The sequence below is a fragment of the Populus trichocarpa genome, chromosome 6, assembly GCF_000002775.5.
Source record: "Populus trichocarpa isolate Nisqually-1 chromosome 6, P.trichocarpa_v4.1, whole genome shotgun sequence".
NCBI classification, from domain to species: Eukaryota; Viridiplantae; Streptophyta; class Magnoliopsida; order Malpighiales; family Salicaceae; genus Populus; species Populus trichocarpa.
The window spans coordinates 2,038,780-2,062,413 of record NC_037290.2 but is presented as its reverse complement, the minus strand read 5'-3'; the positions used below and the strand labels follow the sequence as shown (position 1 = coordinate 2,062,413).

Genomic DNA, 23,634 nt, shown 5'->3' with positions numbered 1-23,634 from the left:
ATTATTATTCCTCGCGGTTTACATTTCTTCTGACTTGTCATTTTTCAATTAAAAATTACCCTATTTAACATTGATTTTTAAGTTGAGGGTTTATATCGCCTATATTAAGAATTAATTTCAACATTTTTATAACTGACAAGTTAAAAAAAGAGACCGATATCGACTTTAATTTCTAAATTAACAAAATTTCTTATTAGCATGTCTAAATAATAGACAAGCCTTCTTTTATTAAGAGGTTGACGTGAGAATTTTTCTAAATTGATGAAATCATTTATTTTAGAGATTAATATCAAATTTTTCTCCAAGTTGACAAAATCTCCTACTCTAGAAATTAACGTCAAAAGTTCTCATCCACAATCCACGATTCTTTTTTTTTTTTTTAAAGAAACCAACATCATTTTTAATGAATCGTGAGTAAGCTCAAAAATACAAGCAAATAGGTAATAGGAAGCCCAAAATAAAAGTAACCTTTTACTTAAAAAAATGTTTTAAGGATGATGTTTATTTTTTATATTTATAACTAATATAATAATGAATCTCTAAAACTAATATTTAATTTAAAAATTTTAATTTTCTTCAATTACTAGTTAACGACTTATAAAATCTTACTTTCCCCAAAATAACTTCTTAAAAAATAAACTAACAATAAAATAAAAAATATAGAAGAGTCTTATGACGTCGTGTATCGACACTATGAGTCAATAGCCGCCTCTCGCCACATCTCGCTGCAGTTCTTGAGCTTGTGCTGATTTAGTTCCCGGGTTGACGATGACTTAAGCTCCATGTTCTGAATACTATTGAAAGTACCTTCAGTTGATCGACCTCCGATATCCTCCATTGAAACCGTTGCTGCCTTAAGCCACGTCTCCTGATTCTGAATAATCTGCTGGGGTTCTTGAGCTTGTGACCTTATAGGTTCTGAGTTGATTACTGGCATGGATGCTTTTTAAATCTTTGACTAATCTGGATTATACCATCATCTTCAGCAATTTCTGAATGATCCATCGGCTTCCTTTTTTCCGATTCCTTTTCCTTGAGTTGAGAGATCACGGTGTATTCAGAAATGCATTATGAACCATACTGCAGCATTATCCAACCACCATGATTCGGTTGTCGCTACAGTCACCATGCCATGTACCGCCATTAGCACCAACCTTTTTATTCCTGTTTCTAGTTCACTTAAGTGTTGTAAAGCAGAAAATACGTTGGAGTATTTTTAACGACACAATTTTGTATGGGAAAGTAATATACTGTATTGTGAGTTGATTTAGCGACGCAAAATTGGTGTCGCGATTGGCTCATGGCCACCATAACAATTGGACTGTCGTGACACTTCCTCTCTGTCACCAAAAATGATTTTCAATTTTATTTAAATATATTTTTAATTCCAAAATCCGGCTTTGGATAGAATTTTCTTTTTCTTTTCCTCTTAATTTTCCACATTTTAAAATTCAACTTAAAAGAAATTATAAAGTAGTGCTACACCAACTACACCAAATTCCTTCCAAGATAGTGAGAAAAATATTTTAATTGCAAATAACCTAATTAATCGTTAACTTTTACAAATTTATTGTTATCTACATATGGAATGGTTAGAACTCTGAAAAATATTAAGAATTCTCTAACAACATTACCTTCAATAAAATCAGTTTTATCAACACACAGCACCTTTGATGCGTCTCCACTGCTTATCCAACCCGTGCTCCATGAAGGGCAGGCCATGACCTGCTAGTACAAGCACCTTCAACACTGACCTTATCATGCCCTACTGTGACAATGGGGATGAGCTTTAATTACCCAGGCTCCCCTTCCAAGGCAGGTTTGACATTGATGTTTGCTGGTTCAAGCTCAAAAGTATGTTCAGTAAGGCAAACTCCATTCTGGTTTCCAATAATATCCGGTTCTTGAGCGTGCAAACAGAGAGGCTCATAGTTGCTGAACCGCTTTTGCCCTTGTTTGCAGATATACTAACTTGACAAGGAACGAACTTATATTGCTACTAGTTCTTGATCCAGGCACTATACCTTCAACATTAATAATTTTATTATCAATCAAAAGGAGATAAAACAGTAGCAACTGACCTATCAAGATAGCCCAGTTCAAGATAATAAGCGTTCAAAACCTTTATAGCAGAATTCTGTTCATCAGCCTTTCTTGGTTAAAGTACGTACAAGTATTGACTCACTATGGTGTTGGCCATAACAAAACCAACAATGGAGGTTTCTTTGAGGAGAGTTTGTTGTGAAGAAGAATAATGCCAATTATCAAAAGAAGAAGAATCTTGGCAATCATCAAGATTGTAAAGGCTTACTAGGTCATAAATCATAAAACAGATCATATTTTAGCAATATAAATTAGTATTATTCCAATTTGTATTTTACAACTTCCTGACGTGCTAATTATCCTAAGAAAAAACAAGCTAGAACAGTTAATCATGCTCCTAAACTGAAAAGAAAAACAAGTTCATCATCAATCACTGATGCTTGGTATCTTCAGAGTAAATAATCGAAGTAGAAGCGATTAGGAATCATCTCAATCTCTTCTTCTTGAAGGGAATTCTCTGGGATTCCTTGCAACAACATCTTAGGAAAAGTATCCGACCAATAGTCAGTGGGATAGTCGTTGTCACCTTCACTATCAGAATGCAATGGATCAGAAGCCAAGCCTTCATTCAAGTCAGTCCCCATAACCGGTACCGCACACAGTGCTAATACTACATTGCAAGAACCACCGTCAACCTTGGCCTTACCATCCCCTACTGCAGCAAGGGGACGCAAATTGGCATCCAAATCGGTAAAGGTTGTTGCTGCTGCCTCATTGTTGCAAACATCTCCAGCATTGCGAACCTTCTCACCCTCCTTTTCAATAACGTCTACCGCATCATCGTTGTCAGAAGTACCTTTAGCAGTGCAAACTTCAAACCCCGTCTTCGGTTCTCGAGCAAGCACCATCATAGGTTCAGACGTGACGCATCGAGCAACTTTAGGTTCCACCCTCTTCCTTTTTTTCGATCTCTTATCTCTAAGACCAGTAGAAGGGGGTGCGAGAGTTCCCTTTCGCATTCTGGTTTTGAAATACAGTAAGAGAAAAGCTTTGGTTTTTTTTTTCCCTTGGTTGATTGATTGAGAAAAGAGAAGTGCATGTGTTTTTATAAAGAGAGGTAAGTCGGCAATTTCTTTGAGCTGTGTTGGTTAAGGAATCCAACCCTATTCAGGATTGTGTGAGTACTTCAAATCAAAATCCGGGTGGAATTAGGTTTTAATTTGTATATTAATAGAAAATTTGACCTGGAAATTTGTATATTTTTACTTAATGTTTTGATAAAAATCCTGTAAAGGATGAGAAGAGATTCAAGGTAGTGTTTAGTTATTATTTTGGGGTGAAAAAAAATAGAGATAATAAAAACAGAAACGTGTTTTATTAAAAATACATTTAAAAACATAAAATAAATTTGTGAATTTATATACTTTTAAACAGAATTTTTAATGTCTTTATTTTTATCCTTTTATCCTAAAATAATAATTAAAAATTATCTAAATTGACACTATTTATCCTATTTTACAGCCTAAAACTTATTGCACAATTGGTTTTAATGGGAAATTGTAATTCATTATTTTAAATACAACTTAAAAATCGAATATTAATAGTAAAAAACAAAGATCAAATATGATATTTTTTGAATTGCCATGAACAACCACATTTTTTTTCCTTTTTCTTAGAACAACAGCTTTAATTCTTAAAACCTCAAGGATGACCTTTCTCTCTTCATCAACGTTTTCAATTAAGGCCTCTGCTTAATGGTGGCTGTATATTTGTTTTGTTGAGTTTGTCTTCGTCATCTCTCTAATGCCATCATACCTTACAACCAATTGCCTCAAGATCAACTGCATTAGCGTATAACCTTCTTTTAACACCTCCATTTTGAGGTTTGTGAGCAAAACTCTCATGTTTGCTCTCTCCTGCATGATTTAGCTCATAATATTATTGGTTTTCTGGGCTTGTTTTCAAGCTTTTTTATAGTTTCCAGAGGCAAAATGAAACTTTAATAATATACTACAAAGGTTAGGAGTGGTTTAAAAAATTAATTTATGCCATTTAGTGTTTCATATGATTAATAAATGATGGGAAAATTATATATAGAAAAAGGGGATTAACCTATTTTCTAGATCATAATAGTTTTTTAAGAATTTCTTAGACGATGTTCATTTATTTTTCCTTAAATAGAGATGAGGTGGAAAAAGTAAAAAAGAAACAAAAGGCTAAGGAAGAGAGAGAGATATCATTAATAATTGACAAATAATATAGTTTATAAAGTTTCTTTATTTATTTTCAGTCAAAAGAAGCAATATGTCTCGGCTACATAGTAGAGGTATTATTCTTTAATTTTTAAAGAGGTATTTAAAAGTGTAGTAATAATTACTTTTTAAAATATTATTTACTCGAAAAAACATCAAAATAATATTTGTTTTTTAAAAAAATATTTTTAACATCAAAACGATCTGAAAATATTAAAAAATTATTTTGAAACAATAAAAAATTAACAAAATTATTTTTAAAAAAAATCTTATTATTCTTGCAAGATACAAGGCAGTTACCAAAAAGGAACGGTAAATTTATGGATTGATCATGGGGGGGGGGGGGGTTATGGATTCTTCAGCTTGAGAAATCAAAGATTAGTAACCAGAAAATCTAACCTGCACACAGAAAAACTGGAAAATTAAGCTGTGAAGTACTAAAAGTTGATTTATCTTAAGACCTACGCCTCTCACGTTCTGTCAAGAATTCCCCTTTTATGTTTTTCAGCCTTGCCAGGATTTCGACCATGTTGATCCTCTCTTCAGGTGATTCGTTAGTACATTGCAGAGCCAACTCCATTATAGATGTGACACAATGCTCCTTGTTTAAGGAGTGGCCATCTCCCCTGTTCTATCCACTAGGTCAATTACTGAATCAGGCAACGATTCTCTGACCAATAGCTCATCTCTCCCTCGAACATTTCATCGGTAGGCCTTTTCCGCGTGAAGATTTCCATCAACATGATTCCAAAGCCGTAGACATCAATCCCGTTGGACACAAGTCCGTCCAGTCCATACTCTGCAAATGACAGTTAAAATGTTATAGGTTGTGATTTGACAAATATTTAATAGAAAGCAAGCCACGCATTCGACACTAGAGATTACCTGGTGCCATGTACCCTATTGTGGCAAGGGTCTTGGTTTGTGAAACGGACTCACTTTCACCCGAGAGTTTTCCAATGCCAAAGTCGCATACATGCGCAACCATGTCTTCATCTAGCAACACATTGCTCGGCTTCAAATCACAATGCACCACAGGAGTTGAATAACCGTGATGGAGATACTCCATGGCAGATGCGACATCTATCATAATGTTCACTCTTTGAATGATATCTAAGAAGTAGTTGTAAGAGTATAACCATTTCTCCAAGCTTCCTTTAGGCATGTACTCCAGGACCAGGCCCTTGACATCAAGATTACAGCAACTGCAAATAATCTTCACAAGGTTGCGGTGTCTCATGTTGCGCATGATTTCGCATTCTGTGTCAAAACTTCTTAGCCGTCCTTGCACTTGCAGATTAAAAATCTTCACAGCTATATTTAGCCCGTCAGGAAGCACCCCATGATATACAGGGCCAAAAACTCCCAACACCCAGCAGATTACTCTCATGAAACTCATTTGTTGCTCGTAGAAGTTCTTGGAAAGAAACTCTTCTCTGGATTGCTGTCAATGGAAGGGCTTCTGGAATAGGAGTTTTTCGGCGCCTTCGTGGACATCGTACAAGAAGAGAAACGAAAGCCACAACAAGCAGTGCAGATGCGACAGCAGGTAAGATGAACCTTAGATTTAGTGTTTGAAGGTTGACATATTTACTGTGGCATGGTGGGGCTTGCAGCCAGGCAGGGCCACAAAGAGCCTTATTCCCCATAAAAGACTGAGCAGTGAAGTTGGGAAATGGACCTCCGCTTGGAATTTCTCCTTGGAGACCATTGAAAGACACATTCAAATACTTAATAATATTGAATAAAAAAATATAAAAAAGAAAAACTATTTTCTTCCCTTAAAAAAACTTGAAAAAACTAATAATAATAAATGAAAAAAATAAATTCTAAACTAAAAAAAATAAAATAAAATAACTAAAAAATATATTTATTTTTCCAAAAACCCCTAAATATTCAATGGAGTGTAGAATTTTTCAACCCAATTGTTAATTTTCTTCATCCAAGCTATTGGGGGGGGGGTTTTATTTTATTCATGAACATTTTAAGAAAATTCTGGAAGCAACTCCAGCAGGAGTATCGATCTATTTATTCATAAATAAATAAATAAAATCTGGAACTAAATTTGCCTCAGCTGTCAATTGTTTAATAGCAAGGAATAAGCCGGCTTGTTGTTCGTCGTCAAGCCATCATGTTGAAAAAGATGGAGTAATTCTTTAATCCAAAAGCCATGGCGTTTAAGAAGTTTACAGCTTAATATTACATTGAAAAATTTGACCATTAAGGACAAATATGAATTTTTTTAAGGATCCAATTGATTATATAATTTTACTTTCTATACCAAAAAGTAATGTTTCAAATAAAGTAATTTTTCATATTCAACGTTTAAGGTTGCTTTAGAAAGATCTAAAAGTTCACATCGTTCATACTTTTCTTTTTAATTAATCAAATCATTGTTTTAGCTAAAATCCAAAGGCATTCAACAGCACATCATGAAAAAAAAAAATAATTATAATTATTTTTTATTTAAATTTCTTTATAATAAATAGACATGTGTTTTCTCATAAGATTTCTAAAAAAACAATATAGTTATTAAACTCGGTTTATATGATGTTTGGAATAGTAGTAGAGGTTATTTTTTAAAGTATTTTTAATCTATAAATACATTAAAATAATATTTTATTTTATTTTTTAAAATTTGTTTTTGATATTAGCATATTAAACAATTTAAAAACATTAAAAAAAAATTAATTTTTTTCAAGAATTGACAAAACGGTGGTACAACTGTTACGTCAAAGAGCCTCTTATTTTAGTTTTACATGTCAACTTGGTAGTTTACTAACTCTAAGCCTGGGGGTTTTATTTTAAATTGGTTTGAAGGTTAATCCGATCGAATCTAGTTGATACAGTAAAATATGAATAAAACTTGATCAAGTCAATTTTAATTTTAAGGATATTTTTTATTTTATTTTATTTTATTAAAAACAACATAATTTTATTTTAAAAAAAATTAAAACTTTTTGAAAAATTTACCTGGCTGGCAAATATGTAACTCAAGCTTGGGCTAGGTCCAGCCAGACAGTTATGATAATATGTCGAAGAAGCTGTTTAACGTGAGAGAAATGACTTTCAAGGAAGAGATGTTGAAGATTGTAGATGAAATTGTACCTGAAATGCTTCAAAAACTTGGCATGGTAAATGTTAGCCTTAATGAAGGTGATCAAATGATACCTATGAGATTATTTTTATTCAATATTAAATAATAAAAAATGAATTCCTTCTGGTTAACAAAAGCATTTTCTTTGTTTTACTATTTCATTTCTTGCCAAGATCTGAAGCATTTTACAGTAGCTTGCATTTATTTTATTTTTTCATGGTGGACTTCGACAGACTGCATAATGAGGAGAGCCTTCCTCCATCCATGAACATTAGTATTACAGCTTTTGATTGGCAATTCATAAGTACAACACCTCAAGAACTTGATTCGGTTTGATGGAATAACCTCTGATGCATTTATTTATTTTTATTTTTTTGTCTTGGGTACAATAGAGTGAAAAAGAAAGACCGCCTACAGAGAAGACCACTTCCCATCTTATCAGCTAGCAAAAACCATGCGCGCCCAGGAGGGGAGGGGGCGATTCCTATTCCTGCATTGCAGTATCAAAACCATAACCCAGATGAGCATATACATAGTCCGCAAGATGATTACCTTCCCGGAGAACATGCATGGGCTTATATTGACCATCCATTTACTGAAGAGCTTGAATGTCGAGAATGATTGACAAATGAGGGTGATAAGAGCTAGGAGTTTCCAAAAGTGCCTAATTGCTTCCATGGAATCTGATTCCAACTCCGAACGAAGACAGCCCAACCTTTGAGCCGACAAGATGCCTTGAAAAATGGCCCACGACTTGGCTATCATATTAGTCGAAAACCAAAATAACCTGAGAAACCGTTAATCCAACCGTCAAATCTGTTAAAATTGCTCAAAAAAACACATCCATTACGATCCATTTATCATCCCAGTTGACAGTCACCGATACCTCTCCATACATGAGTTAAGCACACACTTAAATCATAACCACAAGACCAATAACAAACATTGTCTGTTTCTGCCAAGCAATTGCACACAAGGCCAAAACAAAATCAGAACGTTGAGCTTACTATCCTTAACATTACAAATATTTAATCAAAAGCCACACGACAACAATTAGAATCACAATTGCAATGACCAGAAAGACCCAGCAAGCACAGCCACCTTTGGTGCGTTTGTTCAGGATAGCCAGATTCTTTTGAACCCTCTGTTCCAAATATAACAAACATAAGCATCAGGTGAATGTGATAGTTACCATTCATGCAACCATAAATTTAAGCATAAAATTATCAAAAGACGGTGAAAGTTCATCTCCTTCAAATAGTAAAAGCCCTAAATCAATCCATAGTTTTATTTCTATTGAAATAAGAATCCATACCAATCAATTGCAAACCGTGAATCGAAACTAGAAAACAAACCTGTAAACGGGAATTTGTTACATCCACATGTTCGTCTAAGTCGTCCTGCATAAAGAAGAGATGGGAATATTGACTTAGAGTTGCAATCAATTCCAACATGTTATAGGATGGTGAAAATGCCAGGAGATTATAAATAAGATAAATGGGAATAAATCAACACCACCCACCAGAAGCCTAGTGTGCAAGGTAAGTTCCTCATTGACTGCCAACGCAATGTGTTTTGTACTTATCACCGTCTCCTCTAATTTTTCTAGGCCTTCATCTTGTTCTGTTTTTTTATGCAAAACAAGTTATGAATCTGCATTGCATAATTAGAAAAACACAGGAAGCAAAAAAAAAAAAAAACACAAGTTTTGACAACATGCCTCTCATGATTTGCCTTTGAAAACCAACAAGACCCTGGTTGTCGAAGCCAGATGCTCTATTAATAACATCATCTGTCTTGCTATCAGGCCCAAGCAAGTTCTCTCTGTTAGCAGCACTGAACATATTGAGAGCACTAGCCATCTGGTTAACTTTTGTACTCAAATTTTTCAGCATTTCTTGACGCCGATTCATCTCTTTCCCTGATCTGGTCATGAAATAGTAATCAGAGATTTCCATCAAGGTCAGCAAGGAAGCACCAGCAAATTTATTGCTTAGCATATCTTACAGACAAAGTTACTCTACCCCTCCCTCCTCACCCAATATACCTGTCTACAAATGACTCATTCATCTTGTTTTCGTAAAATATCCGTTGAAAGATAAAAAACAAAAAAAAAATCACTCTCAACTGTAGAATGCTACACATTACTTAGTATCTACTTCGATTTTTTATCCTCCTATGAAAAGGGTTTTCTACACAAATGTGGATGAGCATTGAACACCACAACCACATACATAACAACCAAAGCTTTCTATAAAACAAAATGGAAAAAACGAACATACACTTTTTGTCAAATTATCATCTGAAGTAACACAAGTACTCCACTTATTTAGCACTGTCCTAGCCCCTTAAACTGTAAATTTGAAAAACAGCCCACACCCTAACACTCACCAAACTTTAGAAGAAAAGAAAAAACAATTGCTGTTAAATTTTCATCCAAGCTAACACAAGTGCTTCGCTCATTTAGAACTTTCCTGGCTCCTTAAGATGAACATTAATTTCCAAAAACAGCACACACCTCAACACTCACCAAAAAATCAGCCACCCACGAATAAAAAACAAGATTCCATTACCATACCAAAGAACCCTTTACATATACCAGAAACACTTACAATGGCTGTTTGCTAGGAAGTGCTGACAAAAGGGACTGCAAGATATCAAGTTTGGTCCTCAAAATAGTGGCCTTTCTCCGAGCCGCAGAGAATTGCCGTTGTGTTTCTGGTCCTGATTGAGGCAAAGAGTTCTTCCCAGAAATCATAGCACTGATTTCATCACCAAGTTTAGATGCTTCATTGAATTCTTGCATCCATGATTCTGATGGTGACGCCATTTCCCCTACAATTACAACTTCCAATTTGATCAAAACTGACACAATTTTCACGAAAGATCTAAACTTTCATAGTGCCCGTTAGTCATTAAATAAGATTCCCAATTCTTCTTTCAATCAGAATTCAATTCAATTGGTAGCTAATTTTTAAATCAATAAAGCAATTAAAAAAATCTACCAAAAAAACATTGAATGGCTATTTGATTACGACTTACCTTAGCAAGAAAACGAGAAGGGACTGATGATTTGTTGAGAATTGAGAAATGTATCTAGTGCATAAGCTCTGTTTGCGTAGAGAAAATCAAGAGAAGAATTCTTCTGCTGGCTCGCCTGTACACCTACAAATCGATCAAAGGGGTTTCTAATCTAAGAAGAGTGGCAATTATGTAAATAATTAGAATTGATTGAGCTGGTACATGCTTTATTGCTATGGTGGGATTGTATATCTCTTTGATATTAAATTTGGTCGGTCGGTCGGTCTGGTCTACAGATTGACCCGAGTTAAATTTTTAGTTTAACTTAGTAAGGCATTGACCCAGCTAAACTTGTTCATTAATTTGGGTTTTTAGTGGTTTGATTAACTAAATTTAACCCGGTCTCAACCAGATCAAATCACTGGTTAAAGGAAAAAAAATAACAAAACATTATTGTTTTAATAAAAACAATTAACATGGGTTAATTAATAATTAAGAGATCAAATCCCTTTTTAAATCAATTCAAATCGAATTTGGTAGAAAGATATTTAATTAATTATGTAATTTTTACTGTTCACTTAATGAAATTTAAAACGTATCATTTACACTTTTATAATAACATTAAATAACAACATAATATTATATTTTTTATTATAAATAATATATTAGAGCAATTTGCATATTAATTAAGATTATATTATATTTTTAAACGATCTTAAGAGCATATATTTTAGTGTATTCATAATAATAATAAGAAGAAATTATATATTAATCTTAATAATTGAATTTAAAAAAATAAAGACAATGAAAATAAATTTCATGTTAATAAATATTTTTTAAGTAGCCGATTATTTTGAGTGAGGAATGAGCTTTTGGATCAATTGAGATACAATTATCTGCAGGTTCTGGAAATGTTGGGAAAATAGGATTAAAAATAAGGAATTATTTTAGCATGTCAGACATATTTTTTTAAGAATTAATTAATATAGTACATTACTATTAAGATAATGCAGGTAGGGAAAGGGCTTGTACAAACGTTAAAAAGAAAGTCTAACATGGGAAGGTTCTGGGGTTTCAGTGCGGGACCGGTTTGGTCCTAAACCCTAACTTTTAGTATCTGGACACTTTCAAACATGGAGCCAAACAGTGCTTGAGGACCTTATCGTCTCGGTTGATCTCAAATCAGCTCCATGACTGTGAGTTTCCTTTCAAATCAGTTTAGATCTTAGATGATCTTTCGGATCAACTCGCAATCTAATTTATTCAACCAAATACGATGAACTCCAAGAATTTCTTTTGATTTTTTTATCTAAAATAACATCATTTCAGTTTTTTTTTAATTTTTATATAAAATGACATCGTTTTATTGAAAAAATAAAAACTGAAACCATGTCATTTTAGGATTGCCCCGATGACCTGGTTGCCTGGACCCTTAACCGAGTCAAACCAAGCAAGTACTGACAAACCATGCTTAGCAAAGGAGAGTACACAGCAAAGATGGAAATCAAGATAGTGGTTGTATTTGATGCATAAAGGGTGCACACATACTTTGAAATGCATGTTAATCATGCTGATAATGATCATCGATGCATTTCTACGATGAGTTCATTACAATTATACACAAAACCATAAGACCAACAAACATTGTCTCCCTACCGTGAAAGAGTAGCCAGGCAATTCCATGAAGGGCCACAGGCAGGTGAAAAAAAATACATCATAATTTAGAAGGTGATATCCTCTAAGTTACAAATATTTAAACAGCCCCCGGATTACCACAATTAGAATGACAATGGCGATGACCAGTAAGATCAAGCAAGAGCAACCGCCTTTAGTGCGTTTGTTCAGAAGAGCCAGTTTCCTTTGAACAGTCTGTTGCACAAATAACAGCATAAGCATTAAGTATAATTCAGGTACCTTAGAGGTTAAAACACACAAATCTGAGTAAATTATGAGGAGATCAGAAAGACAAAACTCTTTCACACAATTTAAAAGCCCTAATAAATCCATAGTTTCACCCCTTGTGAGTTCCGTATTAATACCAATCATTAAGAACAGCTAAGGTAAAAACCGGAAAACAAACCTGTAGACGGGAATTTGTTACATCCACATGCTCGTCTAAGTCATCCTGCATTAAAAGAGAAGGCAATATTTTGTTAAAGGTCGCAAACAACTCCAGAATGTTAAAGGATGGTCAAAATGCAAGGAGATTGTAAAAAAGGAAGATGGGGAATAAATCAACAACACCCACCAGAAGCTTAGTGTGTAGGGTAAGTTCCTCGTTGACAGCCAGTGCGATGTGTTTAGTGCTTGTCACTGTCTCCTCCAATTTTTCAAGGCCCTCATCTTGTTCTGTGTTTTTATGCAAATCAAGTTAAAAATCTGCATTACATCACTATGAAATCAGTGAAAGCAAAAGCATCTGAGTTATATTAACATGCCTTTCATAATTTGCCGTTGAAAGCCAACAAGACCATGGTTGTCCAAGCCAGATGCTCTATTCACTACATCATCATCTGTCTTCTTATCAGGCCCAAGCAAGTTCTCTCTGTTAGCAGCACTGGACATATTGAGAGTAGTAGCCATCTGGTTAACTTTAGTGCTCAAATTTTTCAGCATGTCTTGAAGCCGATTCATCTCTTTCCCTGTTCTGTTCATGACAGTATCGATCAAAGGTTGTCAACAAAGGTCAGGGTGAAAACTATGGCTAAGGTATGGTTTAGCATATCACAATAGATTAAGTATGGTTTCGCTAAAGTATGGTTTTCAACAAGGTCAGGATGGGAAACTACAGCTAACACATAGTTTGGCATATCATACGTATCTACCTATCCCTTCTATCTACCAATGAATTCTTGTTCATTTGATTTTGGTAAAAATCTGTTGAAAGCTCAACATATGAAAGAATTCCCCTGTTTATGTGCAGAATACCATGCATTACTAAGCATCTTTTCTTCAGAATTTGATCCTCCCATGAAAAGGGTTTTTAGTGTAACTCTGGAGGAACACCACAACCACATAGCAAATGAACTTCTAAAACACAAAAAGAAAAAGAAACAGAATTGCTTGTCTCGGTATAAATCTGTCATTCATTTGATTTTGGCAATACCTATTGAAAGATCAACATGTTGACACTTTCTATTCCTCATGATAGATTACTATTCGATACAATAGTATGGAAAGGGATTTCTTGGCAACTATAGAGGAGCACTCAAACCACATAATCAAAACTCAAGTCTCTATAAAACAGAAGTGGAAAAAAAATCGAAGAATTGCCGTTACAAGGCAGTAAACACGAAGACAAGTACTCCATTCATTCAACACTGTTCCAGCTCCCAGAAATTGATATTAACTTCGCAAAACTGTCCCCGCCATAACATTCGCCAAAAAGGATAACCACAAACATGAAATAGGATTCCATAACCAAATTAAAGAACCATTAGGAAGTTTATTACTAACACAGATGGTATGATTAATGGGAAGAATGAATTTATTGAAACAACTAGCTGAACAACAATTCACAAGAACAGAAAAGCACTTACATTGGCTGCTTGCTAGGAAGTGCTGTCAAAAGGGATTGCAAAATATCAAGTTTAGTTCTCAAAATAGCGATCTTTCTCCTAGTTGCAGAAAGATGCCTTTGTGTTTCTGGTCCTGATGGAGGCAAAGAATTCTTCCCGTTAATCATACCATTAATTTCATCACCAAGTTTTGATGCTTCATTGAATTCTTGCATCCATGACCCCGATGGCGTTGCCATTGCCCCTGTAGTAACAACAACAAAAAAAGTTTCAATTTTTCTTCTTCTTTTCTCCCTATAATCCTAGGAAATCGTACAAAACCTATTCTCCATAAAGGGTATAAAAAAAAAAACAATTGTCACAAAATTATAATCCAAGTTTGAATCTTGAAACAATCCCATAATTCCCATCAACAAACAAGAGTTACCCCAAATTGCTAAATCACAAAAAAGAGAGGAAAAGAGAACTTTTACCTTAAATTGTAAGCTTTAATGAGCTTTGTATTGATGGATGGATAGATTGATGAAGGGAAGAAAACCTGGGCTTCAGAGGAAAAGAAAATTGACGTTGACGAAAAGCAGACAGCGAGACGAGAAGGAAAGCTATTGGCCGGTTCCTAATTAATGAACCATGCGTGACACATGTACGACGATTACTTGTCTGGATTTAAGCAGTAATGTTAAGAAAATGCCTTGGTTAGTCCGTTTGTTCTCTGGTTAATAATATTTGATAATTACACGTTTAACTCTTAACCTATCATTGGTCTATGTAATTGTTCAGTTTTGTTTTCATTCCAGAACTTATCCACACTTCCTGTCCCTGCAAATTAGGAATGATAATTTTTCATCGTTATCAATACTCACTCTGTCATATGTGATTATCATAGTTGTAGACTTAAATTAATCAAAATAATGTAGTTTTAATTTAAAAAAATAATTATTAAAAGAAATCAAATTAAGTTTTAACTTAATCAATAGAGTTAATCTGGGTTAATTTTAAATTATTTTTATTTAAAATCTGATTAGGAGTTGGATTTTAAGTTAATATGATAAGTAAAATTTAATAAGATGAATATATAAAATGAGCATGAAATTACAAATAAAACTCTTACTAGATTTCTCATAATTTCATAATCACATTTATATATATTTTTTTTTAATAGAAAACTTTGAAGTTAGTGGAATTCAGATTTTGATGCAACCTTGGTTAATTAAATAGGAAGTTTTGAAATTACTCAGATTTTTTCAAATATTTTAAAACTATCATTTGAGGATATTTAAATCTTTTCATTTAAATACAATCAAAAGATATTTTTGCCCTTTCAATTAAAAAAAAAAAGATCTGACGAAGGAATCCATGTATTGCATAAAAGCATTCAGAATTTATGACAAGGCCGCCTGTGCATAAAAAAATATCATTGAGTGAGGGTGGAAATCCTTTTGAGAGCAAAATTGGTATCAGAGATGGAACAAGTCTTAGGTTGGATTCCTTACATGATGCAGAAGCATCCTTTTCTTTGAGGGTGGAAATCCTGATGACGAGACTCGTAATGAGAAAACCTGTAGAAAGATGCTATGCTCCTGTTGATATAAGAATAATAAATCTTCCCAGTGATATTAACCTAAGCTTTAAGCAACCTATGATACAGTTCATATACATATGATGCCTGCAAATCCTGCATAATATATATTCAATCTGAAATTAATAAACCACATTCTTCAGCCGGTTCTGGTGCAAGTGACTTGCCTTGTGTTATTTCTTATGGACATTTATCCCACAGACATGCATAAGCAATGAGGTAATTAGCATGCTCTTACTTGCTTATAAATAAAGAAAAATCTTGCAACTTGGTTTTCATTCAAGGGATGTCAGCTTAATTAATCATCTTTTCAAAGCTTTGGATCTTAATTTTCTCTCAACTTATAATCATGGGGAAAGTTTGGATCATTGTTCTTGTATCAGTGCTGCTGCTAATGTTTTTCCCTGACAAGTGCATTAGCATGACCACAAGTAACTTCACTGATCAATCTGCTCTTCTTGCCTTCAAGGCTCACATCACTTTTGATCCCCCAAACATCTTAGCACACAACTGGTCATCCAAGACCTCCTTCTGCGATTGGATCGGTATATCCTGCAATGTTCGTGGGCAGCGAGTCACGGCATTGAATCTCCCTGATATGGGTTTGATAGGGACCATACCACCACAACTTGGAAACCTGTCCTTCCCTCAGTTTCTTAATATCAGTAACGATAGCTTCCATGGATATTTACCTAGTGAGATAGGTAATTTACATCGATTAAAATCAATTGATGTGCAGGCTAACAACTTCACAGGATTGATCCCAGAAAGTTTCGGAAATTTGAGTAATGTTCAACTTGTAACATTAGCTACAAATAGTCTCACAGGCATTTGATGTTTAAGAAATGGAGTGGGTAAACGATTGATATTTAAGTATGCAGCAGCAAGGAAAGAATGGGACCAATATTTTAAAGGTAGAGAAGCTTCGTGGAGCATGCCAAAACTTGTGCGAGTACTATTCACAGTGGCACTTGAACCACCACGTGACTCTTCTCTTTTCAAGAAAGCTTCATGTTCTACCAGCTTGTCATGAAGTTCTTCAAATGAAACAGGAGTGTCTCTAGCTCTTATTACAGCAGAAATCTCCTTAAAGTCGCTGCCAAGGCCATTGAGAGCAAAATTAATCAGATCATCATCACTTAAATGAGTGCTAACTCATCAGCAATTCCTTTGATGGTTTGAAGATACTAAGCAATAGATCGAGTATTGCAAGTGATGTTGGTAAGCTTCTCCTTGAGATTCATTACTCGTGATCTGGATTTGTTAGCATAAAGCTTGTGAAGCTTTACCCAAGCATCACGAGAAGAAGTCACAACTCCTTCTGAAAGATACGCAAGGATTGCGTGAAGGAGCAATTTATCTTTCCTAGTCCAAATAACAAAGTCTGGATTTGAAACAGTTGTTCCATCTTTGGCAATAATTTCCTTGGATGAGCATGTCGTGTTCCCATCAAGAAATCCCATGAGGTCAAAACCATATAATAGGGCGTCAAACTGTGCTTTCCAAGAGTGAAAGTTGTTGCTGCTCAATTTGATGGGTAGTTGGGAAGTTGCGTTAATGGAGATAATTCCATCAAAGCAAGAAGTGGAAGAGATGAGTGATACATTGGTTCTGCTAATTGTGTTTCTGGCCATGGTGCAGGATATTTTCAAAGAGAGGTTTTGGATCAAGAAAAAAACTCGTAGGAGTCTTTACAGCTCTGATACCATGTGAGACCTTAAGAGAAGCAAGAAGTAGAATTTTCTTGACTTGTTATATAACAACATGCACGGAAATTCTCAGCAAGAACTTGGAAATTTGAGAGCCTTGAAAGAACTATGTTTGGAATCCAATTCCTTTACCAATGATCCTTCCAGTCAAGAACTTAGATTTGTCAATTCTCTAACAAACTGTAGGGAGTTAGAAGTGTTAAGGATTGGACACGATCCTTTAAATGGAATGCTTCCAAATTCCTTAGAAAACCTCTCCAGCTTTCTACAAACTTTTCGAACCTGTTTATCTACGCGGAAAATGTCGCATTTCAAACTCAGACTTAAGAAGAGGATTTCTTAGTGTTGTTTTTTAGAGTATTTTTTATTTAAATATTAAAATAATATTTTTTTTTTAAATACATTTTAATATCAGTATATCGATCTAAAATTAAACTAAAAAATTAAACTAAAAAAATTTAAATTTTTAAAAAACATGATTTCAATGATTCTCAAACACTCACTAAAAGCATCATTTCAACACAATGTGGCATACCAGATAAACAAACGGTCCCTTCATACAAGTATCAGCAAACTCAAAGGCAATATTCCCAGGGAAATCACTTTATCATATGAAGAGGCCTTGAGTCAAACAGCTTTGCATTACTCAACATAATATAAATATGACAGCATAAATTTGTCAAAAGCTGGGTGGAAGATGAGAAGATCACGCGTTAGTTCTTGGAGCCAAAGAGTAAGAAAGCCTTCCCTCTGTTAACCGTTTTATCAAAGCAACCTGCTCTTCTATATGATGGGCTTGAAATTTGAATAGCCCGTGTTTAGTGTAACTATAAACCTTAAGGCCTTTCTAATGAAATTCCTACCGTACAAAAAAAATATAAAGTAATCATCTTTAACCCCCTTTCAATTCCACTACGTTAACAAAACAAACAAACAAAAGCAGAGACAAAACAGAGTTGAGGCGGCAAGTGTGTCACCCTCTCACTCCAAAGCCAAAGTCTTTTTAGCTAAATTCTTCTCCACTGTTTAAAACTTCATCAGTAGCCAAAAACCCTACCTTTTGAAAAGCCAATCTTTAACCAAAAACCCCCACCTTTAAACCCTCAAAAGAAAAACCACAAAAAAACCCAATCTTTTTCATTCCAAGCAAAAATGGTGCAAAACCCAGTATGTTTCACTCGCAAAGCTTCACTCTTATACCGTTTCGTAGGGTTTTCACCTAAACCCACTCCTCATTTTAGCCTAAGAACTCAGCTTTCTTTAAACCCTGCTCAGATAACTGGATTCAGGGCCTGTTCGTCTTCTTCTCCGTTTTCAAATTCTAGTCATGGAGCTGTGTTTAAGGACATGGGTGGTTCTAAAATTGGATTTAGGCAATTGGATTTTGATCAATTTCGTGTCTTGGCTGTTTCTGGTGGTGGCTCTGGTGGTTCTGGTCGGCTTGGAGGCTCTTCTGGTGGAGGAGGAGGTCAAGGTGGTGCTGCTAGTGGTGGTTCTGGCTCAGGTGGAAATAGAAACTGGTCCTTCCTTTCATGGTAATAATGAATTTTGAGTTTTGCTAATCTGTTCATTTCTTAAGCTATTGGTGATTTTAGTTCTTTTGGTTCATGTTGCGTAGCAAGCTTTTTTTTCCCTCCTTGGTGTTTGGTAGTAAGTAAAATTCTTGTTGTCAAGTAGGAAGTTTGAATTCCTTGTTTCAAGTTTCTCTAAAGTGCTTGAGAACGCAATAAAACTGTTTGATTTGATATTTCTGAACTCCTAAAGTGGAACTCTCTGAAAGTATGGCATCTTTTCGTATGGGATGTACATATTCTACCCTATTTGTTATCTTTGTTTGCACTGAATCTTTTTTTTCTCTCTCCTTTTTTCCCACCTTTTGTGTTGTAATCTGTCATTATCCTTGTTTGTTAATAATCAAGATTAGAAACATGATCACTTTAACTCAAATTTAGCTCTATGTTATTGCAGGTATTTGAATCTTCTAGCGAAGTACCCTGTGTTGACTAAAGCTGTTACTTCTGCAATATTGACTCTTATGGGGGATTTGATCTGCCAGGTAATTTTTTACAGGCTATGGAAATAGATGTTAGCAAAATGTGTCTCTCTTTCACCTTTTTAGTTATTTTGGGTTTTATTTTTCCTCTTGCCTCCAAACAAGGTGTCAGCAGTGTTTGAGAAAGCAACTAATTTCCAGCGCCCCCCCCCCCCCCCCCAAATGTACTATCAAATACTAAATTGGACCTTTAGGGTGGCGTAAAGTACTGTGAGAACATCCAAACTTTTTTTTTTTTGAACTGTAGAGCATTCAAACTCAAGTTTACCACCACGGCACAACTGTTGTCACCGCTAGGCCCGCTTTTGCATTTATGTGTTATCCCATATATATGTCCTGATTACGCAATGGCATCTTCTTAAGAACTCCTTGCAGCTTTCAATTGTTGTAATTAAGTTGTTTTTATTACATGTTTTTGTTATAAGACCATTTTAATCATAACTTTTCTAAATCTTGGCTTTTATCTCAGCTTGTGATTGATCAAGCTCCATCCCTAGACCTGAAAAGAACATTCGTATTTACTTTCTTGGGGCTGGTACTGGTGGGTCCCACGTTGCATTTCTGGTAATCCTTCAGGCTTTTCATATTTTGTTTTGTTAATAACATGATGTGTGATTTCCCTGTGAAAAAAGAGAAGGTCAGTGGAAGAGTAGAGTTAACATTGAGCCATTCATGAAAATACTGGCCTAAAAGATTTGTGCCTCAGTTTTGCTGTCAAAGTTCTACAATTGAAAAATGACTCCATGTTTTTGCTTGCCTGAAGTTTGGATGATCCAATCTGTGTTACTAAATAGTAATGCTGCATTGACTACCAAATTGTTTTGGCATCATCTGTTCTCCAATGCATATGCTTATCTTGTCAAGCAGAATTTTCTCAAAAAAAAAATATGAAAACACCTCTGTTTTTATGGGATCCTGCTAATTTTTCATTTCTCAACTTGATTTTTCTTAGGTACCTATATTTGAGTAAATTGGTAACATTGCCTGGAGCATCCGGTGCATTCTTGCGCCTTTTAGTGGATCAGGTGACACCTATTTTTTTGTAGTTGATCTTCATAATTTTAATTGCTAAACATCCATGCTGCTGGACTAAATTTGTTCTGTGTATTCTAAAATAATTGCAGTTTGTATTTTCTCCTATATTCATTGGAGTCTTCTTGTCAACATTGGTGACGTTAGAGGGAAGGCCATCAGAAGTCTTACCTAAGCTTCAGCAGGTAATGTTTAGACTTAGAGGCATCCCTTTCTGTTCCTTCTGTGGCTTACATGTCTGTAAACCATTGAACACAGCCAGTTGGAAGGATTATTTAGCATTAAACTCTCTTAACATTCTTTTCTGCAGGAGTGGTTTTCTGCTGTTCTTGCAAATTGGCAACTTTGGATACCATTTCAGTTTCTAAACTTCCGTTTTGTCCCACAGCAATTTCAGGTTGGAATGAGCATCATGTGTCTTTGCATTTGTGTTTTTTTGCATGTTACATATCTTTCTTGGTTAGATACCTTTGAAGTGTTGGTTCAAAAAAAACCTTTCAAGTAGCACAAAAGGAACAGTTTCACATTCCCCACTTGCTTCTAACATCTAATTCAACACCAGAAATGAGCTAAAATTGTGCCCAAATTGATCTGTCTGATTGTTTAGTGGCAGAGTGAACCACACCTTTATCTGTGCAGTAGGTGCTGTGTGCTGACCATATTTAGTTTCAGTGACTTTCACCTCCAGGGTTGTTCATAGAGAGTCGATTTGTTGTCACACTTTGCCATATTATTTATGTTGACATTCAGCTTAACCTTTGCTAGTGGTTTAGGCTACAGTATTTTCACCTATGTTCATTCATATATAAAAAAAAAAAACAATTTCAGGTTCTTGCTGCTAATGTTATCGCTTTAGTCTGGAATGTGATTCTCTCATTCAAAGCTCACAAAGAGGTTCTCCCGAAATAGGTACGTTATTTTCGAAGAAACCACAAATCTTGTTATGGATATTGGTTTTCCCATGCTTTGTCTATACCTAATCAATCAAGATGTCTTTTTGTTGGGTTTGATATTATTCAAGGATTTTAGAAGATGAAATTTTAGGATTGCAGTATTGTTTAGATCTAAAGGGTTGCTAACTAGGTTTCTTGAAGAGGAATAAGATTGATATCACCAGGAGTGATCAGCATTTAATTCCCAACATTCTCCTTCTGTGCCTTCAGTGCAATAGGTCCTCATCTTCATGGAAGAACGTTTTTATTGCCTTCAAATGAAGCTTCGATGCTTTTAACTTCTAATCCAATTTATTAGGAAACCCCGCAAAAATTCTTTTCCTAATTCTTAAAAAGCATAGCAGGAAATTTGCATTTGAATAGTTTGGTGTGGAAGCAATAAGATTACGCAACTTTACAAGTCCAGGATTAGCAATAAGATACGTCAAGATAAAAACTATAATACTGGTTCAGGAACCCTTTGTAGCCACTTAATGTTAACATGTACTCTAACCAGTTCCTTTGTTGTGTTAAAACACCAAAGCTTGTTTGCTTCTCAGGTGAAATGATCACTAAAGCAATGATTGTAGAGATGGATTTGAAGAAGACATCTTGGATTCTTGTACACATGCGGGAACAGTTCTTGCTTAGATCTGCTTCATTCAACAGTGTGGCTGCCTTGAACTGTTCCAGTATATGGAACCTCTTTCACTAACCCTTTTACCCTTACCCCTTGTGTATTTATGATTTGCAAATTTGTGAACTTTGGTTAAAACCTTATTTCAGATTGAATGCTCATTAGGCTTTAGCTCCATCTTCACCAAGGGGTATAAAGTGCTGGATTGGAGACAACAAGGTGTTTCTTTGCTTCCATTTTAAGCCGAAAAGTCCCGCATCATTCCTGCGTTTTCCTTTTGTTTCTATATATATATATGTATGTATGTTGTGGTTTTAACCTTACAAAGCCCTGATTATTAAAGGGTTTTTTTATTTTATGAACAATAAAGATTCAATAAATTATGAAGAATATAAAACAAATTGGAATTGTCTCAGATTTGTTGGGAGCTCCAGCGAGGTCATAATGATTTTATATAATTTTAAGTCTGGTCAGATGTTATGTATTCAACCATGCTAAAAAAATTAAAATTATTTTTTATAGTAGATTAAGTTTTCATTAGCACAAGTAAAAAATAAAAATAGCTCAAAATGTTATGTATAAGAAAAATGGTATTAACATAAAAATAGTTGAATAGTCTTATTATATAATTCAAAATAATATGTGTATATATATTGCCGAATATTCCAAGTCTCTCTCTTGCTCATACATTATTATATAAGAAAAATGGTACTAAAAATAAAATAATAGCTGAATACTTTCATCACATGATTCTATATTGTCGAATATTCTAACTCTATGTCGCTTATACAATATTATAAACCTATGTTATTTCTCGCACGTGTGAAATTTGTAGTTCGTAATCGCAGATGCATCTTTCTGAAATAAAAAAATCCTCGCACTTCTTCTTCTTTGACCTAAGCATGGACGATGCTCGATGCACCCAAAATCACATCAACATTCCTTTTTTATTTATTTATTATTTTTATTATTGTTAACCAAAGCTAATTGTGGCTTGAAAAACAAGTAGATGCATGCTCATCGTCGCAAGGCATCTTTGCCCTTCCGAGCACAAAACAAATGTCTTGGTTTGGAGTATTTAGAGTATTTAGTTCTTTTCACACGAGTGATTAGTTATTAAAGAATGATTGAGAATATGTGTTTTCTTCAATCTTCTAAGTAACCTTAATTATTCTTCAATCAAAATTCATCAAACTGATAGTGGAGGGGTAGTAATGTCTTTTATACAAAAAAATTATCTAGCCTTCCGAAAACTTTTAATACAAAATAATTGATTGGAAATTGAGCTTCATAGTTTTTTCAGGTAAGTTATTTTTGTTCTAATGACCCGAATCACAAGTTTGTAAAGTTAACATGGATTAATATTTTAAAAATATTAGGCTTTATAACTCATTATTTTTTTTCTATCGAGTTTTATAGTCTCATGGTTTGGATCGCGGGTTCGATTGGATTTATCGGGTTGGCTTAACCTGATTACCAGAATTACAGGTATGTCATACCAACTCAAGTTGATTAGAACTATCTTTTTTAGGTTTTTTTTTTGCTCCATTTCATCCATTTTTATATTATTTGTTTTCTTTTAAAAAACAACTATCATACTATTGTAATCATTTTTTAAAAAAAATGGTCAATCTATTGTCATTGTTTTTTTTATCTAATTAAGATAAAATCAACTTATTTGATCCAGTTAGGTCTATAATTCAAGTCATGAATTTTTATTTAAAAAAAAACATACTTAGATCACCTTAATATTATTTTTTA

At 34.4% G+C, this 23,634-nt stretch overlaps 4 protein-coding genes across 5 annotated transcripts; 1 reads left to right on the top strand and 3 right to left on the bottom strand.

Annotated features, from left to right (window-relative positions):
* Window positions 1-4,717: 4,717 nt before the first annotated feature.
* Window positions 4,718-5,882, bottom strand: LOC127905510 (probable LRR receptor-like serine/threonine-protein kinase At3g47570). Its single transcript, XM_052454283.1, has 2 exons — window positions 5,181-5,882; window positions 4,718-5,094 (listed from the first exon to the last, which is right to left on the bottom strand). Exons 1-2 carry the CDS (start codon window positions 5,692-5,694, stop codon window positions 4,943-4,945), a joined length of 666 nt encoding a protein of 221 aa, XP_052310243.1. The 5' UTR covers window positions 5,695-5,882; the 3' UTR covers window positions 4,718-4,942.
* A 2,335-nt stretch (window positions 5,883-8,217) lies between these two features.
* On the bottom strand, window positions 8,218-10,619 carry LOC18099798 (syntaxin-52). Its single transcript, XM_024604176.2, has 6 exons — window positions 10,435-10,619; window positions 10,005-10,227; window positions 9,113-9,318; window positions 8,915-9,015; window positions 8,748-8,792; window positions 8,218-8,536 (listed from the first exon to the last, which is right to left on the bottom strand). The coding sequence occupies exons 2-6, from the start codon at window positions 10,220-10,222 to the stop codon at window positions 8,411-8,413; spliced, it is 696 nt and encodes a 231-aa protein (XP_024459944.1). The 5' UTR covers window positions 10,223-10,227; window positions 10,435-10,619; the 3' UTR covers window positions 8,218-8,410.
* A 1,292-nt stretch (window positions 10,620-11,911) lies between these two features.
* On the bottom strand, window positions 11,912-14,715 carry LOC7479643 (syntaxin-52). Its single transcript, XM_024604175.2, has 6 exons — window positions 14,405-14,715; window positions 13,953-14,175; window positions 12,852-13,060; window positions 12,662-12,762; window positions 12,494-12,538; window positions 11,912-12,282 (listed from the first exon to the last, which is right to left on the bottom strand). Exons 2-6 carry the CDS (start codon window positions 14,168-14,170, stop codon window positions 12,157-12,159), a joined length of 699 nt encoding a protein of 232 aa, XP_024459943.2. The 5' UTR covers window positions 14,171-14,175; window positions 14,405-14,715; the 3' UTR covers window positions 11,912-12,156.
* Window positions 14,716-18,128: 3,413 nt separating this feature from the next.
* On the top strand, window positions 18,129-22,288 carry LOC7495675 (protein sym-1). 2 transcript variants are annotated; one of them, XM_024602901.2, is made up of 8 exons: window positions 18,129-18,754; window positions 19,188-19,275; window positions 19,742-19,836; window positions 20,225-20,297; window positions 20,397-20,489; window positions 20,615-20,701; window positions 21,133-21,213; window positions 21,797-22,288. In XM_024602901.2, exons 1-7 carry the CDS (start codon window positions 18,372-18,374, stop codon window positions 21,211-21,213), a joined length of 900 nt encoding a protein of 299 aa, XP_024458669.1. In that variant the 5' UTR covers window positions 18,129-18,371; the 3' UTR covers window positions 21,797-22,288. The 2 variants fall into 2 exon arrangements, with proteins under 2 accessions (XP_024458669.1, XP_052310242.1); XM_052454282.1 differs by having other exon boundaries at window positions 21,781-22,288.
* The last annotated feature ends 1,346 nt before the right edge of the window (window positions 22,289-23,634 follow it).

Coding starts and splice junctions, on each gene's coding strand:
- LOC127905510 (XM_052454283.1), bottom strand. CDS start 5,694: ATGAGTTTCATGAGAGTAATCTGCTGGGTGTTGGGAGTTTTTGGCCCT. Junction 5,095..5,180: donor AATAGGGTACATGGCACCAG/GTAATCTCTAGT, acceptor TGTCATTTGCAG/AGTATGGACTGGACGGACTT.
- LOC7495675 (XM_024602901.2), top strand. CDS start 18,372: ATGGTGCAAAACCCAGTATGTTTCACTCGCAAAGCTTCACTCTTATAC. Junction 18,755..19,187: donor AACTGGTCCTTCCTTTCATG/GTAATAATGAAT, acceptor ATGTTATTGCAG/GTATTTGAATCTTCTAGCGA. Junction 20,490..20,614: donor TCTTACCTAAGCTTCAGCAG/GTAATGTTTAGA, acceptor TCTTTTCTGCAG/GAGTGGTTTTCTGCTGTTCT.
- LOC7479643 (XM_024604175.2), bottom strand. CDS start 14,170: ATGGCAACGCCATCGGGGTCATGGATGCAAGAATTCAATGAAGCATCA. Junction 12,763..12,851: donor TCAACGGCAAATTATGAAAG/GCATGTTAATAT, acceptor ATAAAAACACAG/AACAAGATGAGGGCCTTGAA. Junction 12,283..12,493: donor TAACAAATTCCCGTCTACAG/GTTTGTTTTCCG, acceptor TTTGTGCAACAG/ACTGTTCAAAGGAAACTGGC.
- LOC18099798 (XM_024604176.2), bottom strand. CDS start 10,222: ATGGCGTCACCATCAGAATCATGGATGCAAGAATTCAATGAAGCATCT. Junction 9,016..9,112: donor TCAAAGGCAAATCATGAGAG/GCATGTTGTCAA, acceptor ATAAAAAAACAG/AACAAGATGAAGGCCTAGAA. Junction 8,793..8,914: donor CCTTGCACACTAGGCTTCTG/GTGGGTGGTGTT, acceptor TTCTTTATGCAG/GACGACTTAGACGAACATGT.